The sequence below is a fragment of the Lygodium microphyllum genome, chromosome 23 (genome assembly GCF_053477565.2).
Source record: "Lygodium microphyllum isolate KBCC chromosome 23, Lygodium_microphyllum_v1.1.10, whole genome shotgun sequence".
NCBI classification, from domain to species: Eukaryota; Viridiplantae; Streptophyta; class Polypodiopsida; order Schizaeales; family Lygodiaceae; genus Lygodium; species Lygodium microphyllum.
The window spans coordinates 62,838,638-62,846,967 of record NC_141157.1 but is presented as its reverse complement, the minus strand read 5'-3'; the positions used below and the strand labels follow the sequence as shown (position 1 = coordinate 62,846,967).

The 8,330-nt window shown below is 37.8% G+C and overlaps 1 protein-coding gene across 1 annotated transcript in view; it reads right to left on the bottom strand.

Annotated features, from left to right (window-relative positions):
• Window positions 1-2,174: 2,174 nt before the first annotated feature.
• LOC148016252 (Phospholipid/glycerol acyltransferase family protein) overlaps window positions 2,175-8,330 on the bottom strand; it is a 58,838-nt gene continuing 52,682 nt past the window's right edge. Inside the window, exons 2-6 of the mRNA XM_087664335.1 lie at window positions 4,966-5,090; window positions 4,727-4,812; window positions 4,358-4,495; window positions 3,376-3,579; window positions 2,175-3,307 (exon numbers count right to left, since the gene is read on the bottom strand). Coding sequence (XP_087520461.1) covers window positions 3,206-3,307; window positions 3,376-3,579; window positions 4,358-4,495; window positions 4,727-4,812; window positions 4,966-5,090 — 655 coding nt within the window. The 3' untranslated portion in view covers window positions 2,175-3,205. The remainder of the gene's footprint in view (window positions 3,308-3,375; window positions 3,580-4,357; window positions 4,496-4,726; window positions 4,813-4,965; window positions 5,091-8,330) is intronic.

Sequence of the window (8,330 nt, the reverse complement as noted above, 5' to 3'; positions counted from 1 at the left end):
GCACGTGTGCACCCATACACATGCTCTCTCTCTCTCTCTCTCTCTCTCTCTCTCTCTCTCTCTCTCTCTCTCTCTCTCTCTCTCTCTCTCTCTCTCTCTCTCTCTCTCTCTCTCTCTCTCTCTCTCTCTCTCTCTCTCTCTCTCTCTCTCTCTCTCTCTCTCTCTCTCTCTCTCTCTCTCTCTCTCTCCCCCCCCCCACACACACATGCTATCATGCTTTATGTGGGTCCACACTAGTGCTACAACACCATGCTGTGATACTTTCCATGGGTCCATACAATAAAATTCATATTTTCACAAGCTCAAGGCCATGAAAGCTACACCTATCAATCCAAAAGTTGACCATCTATTAAAGCTCTGCATTTGCTTAGTGTTCCACATGAATTGGTCAATCTATAAGCTATCAAAGCCACCATTATGAACTAAAGAAGACATCACCATATCCATGTGCTACCATGCTTGATTTGGGATATCATACCTTGCATCACATCACATAAGCATTATGCTAGTATTGTATACTATTAATCTACGATAAATTTTACTTTCATTTTTTCTACTAGTATTTCATGTGGCAAATGATGAACTCAATAGAATTCTTGAGAGGAGGTCAAATCCTAGATAATGACTATAGACAAGGTTTCTTCTCATATATGTATACTACATTTTATGAGCTATCTACTTAAGAGACCAAAATTGATATCATACTCTCACAATGGCTCAAAAGGCTCAAAGGCATATACATGAGAAATATAACCTACAAATAGAACTTTTCATTAGAGGACGAGATATGTGAATATAAAAAGTGGAACAAATGGAAGAGAACAAATCATTGTTGTACTTTATAAGAGTAAATTCAAGCATTTTTCCACATTCAATTGTTTTTTTTACTAGCTCTAATCTTTACATGTTCATTATTATATTCACAAGGTTGTGATTGCCTAAGAAGAAATATAGCCTTCATAACCTTAGTCCTATATTAAGGTTGGATTTTTAGAAACTTTAATTTTTGTACTATCCAAAGCTATATTTTCAATACTTACCCTTTCAATATGGAACAAAACAAAATAATATATTTTCTATAGAGAAATGGAATTTTCCTCTATAATCATGAAAAAATGAAGAGACTTGTGCCATCTCTTTGTCATGCTATTTAAGTTGCATGGTTATATATTTGTATATACTCCTTACTCATTATATATGATAGGTACCTAAAAGTTACATTATAATGCTAAAGCTATTGCCTTTTAGGCTCTAAATAATTTTTTGTTCTCTTTGGGAGGTATTTTTTGTGAAGAGAATTACAATGTCATCAATTAAGAAGCATACTCAAAATTGCTTCACTTCATTTGATAGTAAGTGCTTTGCAAATATTGCATGTCTTAAAATGAGTAAAGTTTATGTGAGTTGCTTAGCTTTCAACATAACATTGTGAAGTAAATAAATATAACTATTCACAACCACTTCATAAAACCAAAATGAGCTAAAAGCATGATTGCAGTTACTTCACTAGTTTGAGTCTTGGAACTTTGAAAATCGAGCATCAACGTGTTGACAATAGATACCCTAGAGTCCACCTACATTCTCTCTTTCCAAGGCCCAAATCTAAGCATAGTCGATTTCGAGGATTAGGAAAGATTGACCCTAATAAAGATAGTTGTTTGAATATCATGTGCATGCACACACATGGTAGAGACACATTCTAGATAGTAGCATACATCCAACAAATCCATACATTAAAGGATCCTTATTAGCATACATCCATCGAATCCACACATTAAAAGAGCACAAGCTTCATGAGTTTGAACTTAAAAGTCCATGAAATCAAGATCATAGCTTGGTTTGCATCATGTGGTCTATAAATCCCCATGTTTAGTTTCTCCTCCGTACAAATTTCTCATTCACTCTATGGTGCAATTATTGTAAATACCCACTATACAAGCTTACCAAAACTGTCAATTCTACAATCACCTTTGGCATCACTTGTGGGTGTTGTGCAAAGATCAAAATTGCTAAAGACAATGTGTGACATACACTTCACAAACATCACATTCAAAACAATTTAGACCATCTCGTACAATGTTGGTACTAGATCAAAGATATCGTGGACTTTCTTTGTCAAAAATATATTTCATGTGATACAATGGTCATGACATCGAATGATAAGGCAGTCGCGAGACCAATTCTTCTTTGTTAAAATGTATTTGCATGAACAGCAGCTCGTGAGATCGTTGAAGCACTTTGAGTAATCATACAGTATTATGGCAAAGCTTCAAAGCTAATACAAAAGGGATTTGTAGGCAAATAAAATGGTGATATATCACACCAAATGACACCACCACCAACATTGGAGACTCAGCGTGCCTATTCAAACTCCCCATCAACCTAGAACTTCATAGCACCTCTACAAATCTTAGAGATTCCATTAAAGTTTTGGACCTTCAAAAAAGAGATGTAGTTGTATGCATGCATTATATTCTAAATCAAGTGAATCATGCATTTAAACTGAAATGAAATCTATGGTGATGCCATACTTTGATAATTAAATTTACACGATACTTTTGTATCAAGTGGGTTATGCATTTGCCGGTAAGCAACTTAGATTTTCTAAGGTCATAAAGCAATAGAATCAGACCTCTTTAAACATAGACTTCTTCCTTGATTGTGCTTGTTTGGACAGGCAGAAATCACATAGTTCTTCATGTGGGGATGTAGTGGCTGGTATTAGCATTGCTGGCCCAAATACTTCAATAACATGAATCTGATATTTAAGTAGTAATGCTCACAAAATCAAAATAGTATCTTCAGAGGGTATTGAACAGGAAATCTTTTTAGGAGCTGTAGCTGCTGAACCATAACGCTTAATGGGTTGCAAAAATAGACATTTACTGAAGTAACAAGGATGTATACAAGGAATTAAGCAAGCTTTGAATGAGGGTGCAAATTAATGGTTAGTAGTTTGAATATATAAGCCTCCCCTAAAACTAGGGCCTTTGAGCACATGCCTCCAAAATCTCCCAGCACTTGTTGCTCTAAATATACTCATCAAGCTTAACCTTCTAATCCGAATTTGCACTGCTTGAAAGCCAAGCCCTTGAACCAAATACTGAACCTACTGCAATCCAAAACCTCTCCTCCAACCAGGTAGGAAAAGCCAGTTCCAGCTTTCAAGTGCCAAGTGCAAGAAGAAAACTCTCAAAAATGCAATCTAGACCATCAAAAAGAATATTCTACTAAGAAAAGCCCACAAGCAAGGCTTGGCTGCATGCTCAATTTCTACAACTCCCGCATCTTGTTGAGGCTTTTTGCCCTGCAAAACAGCTCTTGCATTACTATCCTAATCTGATCAGATAAGTGTGAATAAAGCCACTGTAGAACCTTGTCTTCCGGCAGATGATGTTTCATCACTGGTGAACTCCCCAGAGAGTTATGGCTAAAATAGATCCTTTTAATTGCTTCTTCTGCAACTGGTCTCAAACTTGGAACATCAAATTGCATAGGCTCACCAACTACAATGCTTATATTCTTGAAGCACAAAGGGAGTAAAGGCCTTCTTCCAAACCAATAATTCTCGGGCATTACCTTCAGAAATCAATACCAACATTATCCATGAATGTTTCGTGACTTGCACAGGCCTTAAAATTTCAAAAATCAATGCATCATTCCAATCTTTAAAAGTGTAGAGATTTCACAAACTAAAAAGAAATAATTCACAAGTGGCATGAATGAATTTAGATAGATGGAACAATTCTAGTGAAGAGGTGTGTATTGCTTGTTAAGAGGTGCACAGAATGTGGGAGGTGAATTCGCTCATAAAAAGATACATGGAGGAAAAGAAGCAACAGCAAAGATCATGAATCCTGCCCAGAAATCAGAATAGAAATCTGCACATGATACATGGAAAACTCTACAAAGGAAGTAGCGAGTGATAACAAGACAAATCGGAAGAAGACACATTCTTGGGATAAGAATGCCACCCCAATGTTTCATGGTGACCATGAATCCTGCCCAGAAATCAGAATAGAAATCTGCCCATGATACATGGAAAGGAGTGTAAACCAGCAGGCAATGCTAGGGCCAACTCAACTTCTCAAGCCCACAAGACACCTGGGATAGACAACTTAGCTTCAACACCCCCCACCCCCTCTTTTTCCCCAACACTAAGAAGACAAAAGAAGGCCAGTGGATTTACTGCTTTAGATGAAGAGTACTGAAAAGGTATATTACATGCATACACCAAAACCCTTAAAAGGCCAACTTAAGTTTAAAATAACCCATTCCAGAATTGAAAGTACAAACTAGAACTCCATGACAAGGAGAAGAACAGAATACAACTTTGAATCTCAAGCCAAACTCTTACCTTTTCAAACCCACTATGACAAATTGGTAAGACAATAGGAGGCACGCTTGACCTGGCTATCAAACTTGCCACGCCCCATTTGAGTCGCCGAATGGGGACATTTTCTTGAGATATTTTCCCTTCAGGGAAAGTGTGTAGCTGAAAAAGCACATAAAGTTTCAATGAAACCACAAGCACCGGAAGCATCAACCAGATAAGTTAGTGCACAATACACAATCATCATTGCTTATATTGCAAAGCCACATTTTTTATCTGAAATGGGCAAGGTAAATACATGATTTATGGGAAAGATGTGCCACATAACAGCAATTGAGATAGGCACCAAATCAAGTTTATTTGTAAAGCAAGAAAAACGAAACCAAATCATACCCAATCACCCTCATTGAGTCTTTGTAGGGCTTCATTCATATGAGGTTGGTATATGCCAGCACCTCGTGTTATAGGGATGCACTTTCCTAAACATATTAAATCCAAACACAGCAACATGTCAGATTCCAACTTATCTTTGCTGGAAAATAGTATATCCATCCTACAATTAGTAAGAAAAGACATGCAACATTTGACCATTATACAACTCTGCGTGGTGATAATACTTTAGAAGTCCAGACCCAGTCGAAAGAAGTAAGAAAAAAGGGGATTAGTAAAACAAATGTCATCCGCTGCCAGAGTCCAGCGAGCAAGCTTTGGGTCACTTGGAAGACCTTTAATGCCCCACATCAAGGGATCATCGAGCCTGCAAACAACAAAGCTGTTTAAATTTCAAAAAAACAAAGAACAAGCACATCCTGCATAACAGAAGACATCGCTCAACACACCATGCCCTTAGTCTGCAAATGCACTGAGTGCACACACAAGCATTAAGGTTGACATATACTTAAACATGCTAAGCTGATAATCTATGTGTGCTAAGGAACTTGCAAGTGGGCTGGCCTGTCCACCATCTTAGGAATCATAAATCAGAAGGTACATCATTGAAAGTTTTCAGCAAACTCAATGCCAATCAACCACATATCATCCTTTTCATCCCTTCCATTATGAAAAGTTTTCACTTCAAGTTTGCAGTTGCTCCAGTCTGGCATTCAACATCTTTAAGAAATCTTGGACACCTTGTCGGCTCAGACCATGTTTGGCTCAACCCTAACAAATCAGACAAATGCATGATGCTCATGATGTTGTTCCTTTATGTGATGTTTATGTGCCTTTATAGAGCTCAGTAGGTCTGCTGCCGTTTCAGTGCCCCTACACTGTACAGACTTATCAAGTGTGTAAAGCCAAACAGAGAAAGTGTCATGACTGAGGCTGCACTATAGGCACTCATGAAGCAATTTTGAAGGCCAGTTGCTTCTTGAATGAGCATTGTAACACCTTTATTGAGATGAGACAAATTTCCCATCATAGGCTGTATTCTGGTGAAAATATCAGTCCACTAACGGCTTGCCTTGCTATTTAATCCAACTCACCGCAATTAGTCCATCTAGGACAAAAGACTTGCATATACAAGCACTCAAATTCTCAATGGGGAAAATTTCATATTGCAGAGTCAAGAGATTACATATGATCTTAAGTCAATTGAGATATCCTGTCCAATATTGTAATATTTCTATGCAATTAAAAGTTAGTTGGTTAGTTCAAAAGTTAGTTGGTCGATTAATAAGTAAGTAAGATTACTAACTAAAGACTAACTAAAGTAAAAACTAACAAACATTAATAACAAACAATTCTTATTTAATTAAAAATATGAAAGAAAATCGAGAGTCGTAACCCGACATTTTCTCAAATCGAGAGTCGTAACCCGACATTTTCTCTGAATTGACAAGGATTGTAGCCACCCATCACGAAAGTTATCACGTGAACGAGAGTTATAAGCCATATTAGTCATTAATGACAATCTGTATAATATGGATGGTCCAAAAATATTAGATTTTTGGGCAAAACTAGCATATTTTAGATATTTTAGATATTATTGTAAATATCTTAAAAATATATGAAATTTTCTAGAACAAGATATCATGTAAAAAAAGCAAGTGGTTTTTTCAACTAGTTTTGGAGATTTAATGCAAAAAAATGATTGACGAAATCGTGCGTGTCACAATCACAATTTACAAGCAGTAAACAGCACTTCGAACAGGGAGGAGAAGGAGTGATCTGGACGCTTTCTAACCAAGTGTTTTGAAGTTTTACCCCCCTTTCGAAGCCAACAAAACCATCAAATTTGTGATTTGAGCATCAGATCACCGATTTTGCCAAGATCCCCTCCACAAAGAGCTATTCTTCTCAACTACAACCCTTCTTCTCTAATTCAACTATAAATATGAGGCATCGAGAGCAAGTTAGAGAAGCACAAGGAGACCCTGAGAGGTTGCGAGAGAGAGGTAAAGAGAGGGAGGTAGAAGGATACCCCTCCAAGAGGCTGCAAGAAGGAGCGAGAGAGAGAGAGAGGAGTTACCTCGAGAGGCTACGAGGGAGAGAGTAAACTCAATTCCCCTATCTCGATCTTCGACTAAGCCATCTTCTCTTACGCTCTCCCATCTCAAATTTACTCCGCCTTCCCTATCTCTCGAACACGCTCACGGACAATGGCTCCAAAACGACGAGGTGGAATGACCACGGGAACCACCGCAATCGGTCAAAGAACGGGTATTGCCAAAGATACAGGAGTGCCCGAGGTTGCCGGAGTTGCCACTACCAACGGAACATCGGGTGTGGCGAACGCAAGCGCGAGCAAAGACGAAATTCCCAATGTCGTCATGCCAAACCAATTTATTCATTACTAGGTTATCATTTCGCCACATAAAATAATTACATAAAATATTAGCTTCTATAGTTTATACTTACATGAATTAACAACTTCATCTAAAAAGCATACTAGTACAAGCATAAACAATTAATCGCTATGATTTGTAGTTAGATTGAGTGAGATTCTAAATCATGGAATCATGATGGAAAGAGTTACAAGAGGTTATTGCACATATGACTTTATGCGCACTCGAGTTTAATAAAATAACTCGATATGATTATTGTCAAATGCAAAAAAGTTAACTATCGCTTAAAATGTGAAATTCTATTTAAAGGATCTGTAAGTCATCTCGTTAAGTTATTGACACAATATATTTCTTTAAGGAATTTCGCTTATATTGGATAAGATAGCCCAAACAGAAAATTTATGCCTTGCTTAACATGTTGTAAGAGATGTGCTTTAACACTTCTTTATAGGAAGGAGAATCCTCATTATAATGTAAGGTTACCTTAGGATAAGATTTACCTTGGCTATGGAAGCTATAAATTGCACGATGGTGTAATGGTCATTGCATCATTTGATATACATTTAAAAGGACTGTTTATGTTTGCTAAAATCTAAATCTCCGATTGAAAATATTAACAAACAGGATAAAAGAAAGGATCGCACTAGGCTACCCCCAAGCTAGCTGCAAGACTCTACTCCAAGGGGGTCATGGTTATCACTTCGTGAGGCTTAGACTAGCTCCGTTAGCGAAAGGTATGTCAATAAGGATAGTCTCGAGTAGTAGGAAATGTGAGTGCCAAAGGGGACTCTGGCTGTAAATCCTACATTGTTCCTAGAATCTGATTAGCCCCTTCGTGACACGGGATGGGATCCTGGAACCCTAAATACTAGTTACATAGGTCAAATCTTGGTGGACAAAATACCCTCCTGGAATTGTGTATATCTTCCGCTATTGGGTGTAAAGTTCATTCATCTCCGTGTAAATAGACTTACGGGTATGAACACACCCTTAATGTACCCTAACATATAAATACATTCTTTTATTCTTTGTGTACCATCTCAACGGTACACCTATCTCTGCGTTCACTTCCTCTAACTCTTAGCTCAGCTCTGCTCTTCAGCTAATGCCTTGATCTCGACACACCATTGTACACTCACCCCCTTCAAACTAGTATCAAAGCACAGAGTGCACGCTTCCTGAGATCAAAGGCAGCTCACGAATAGCTCAAG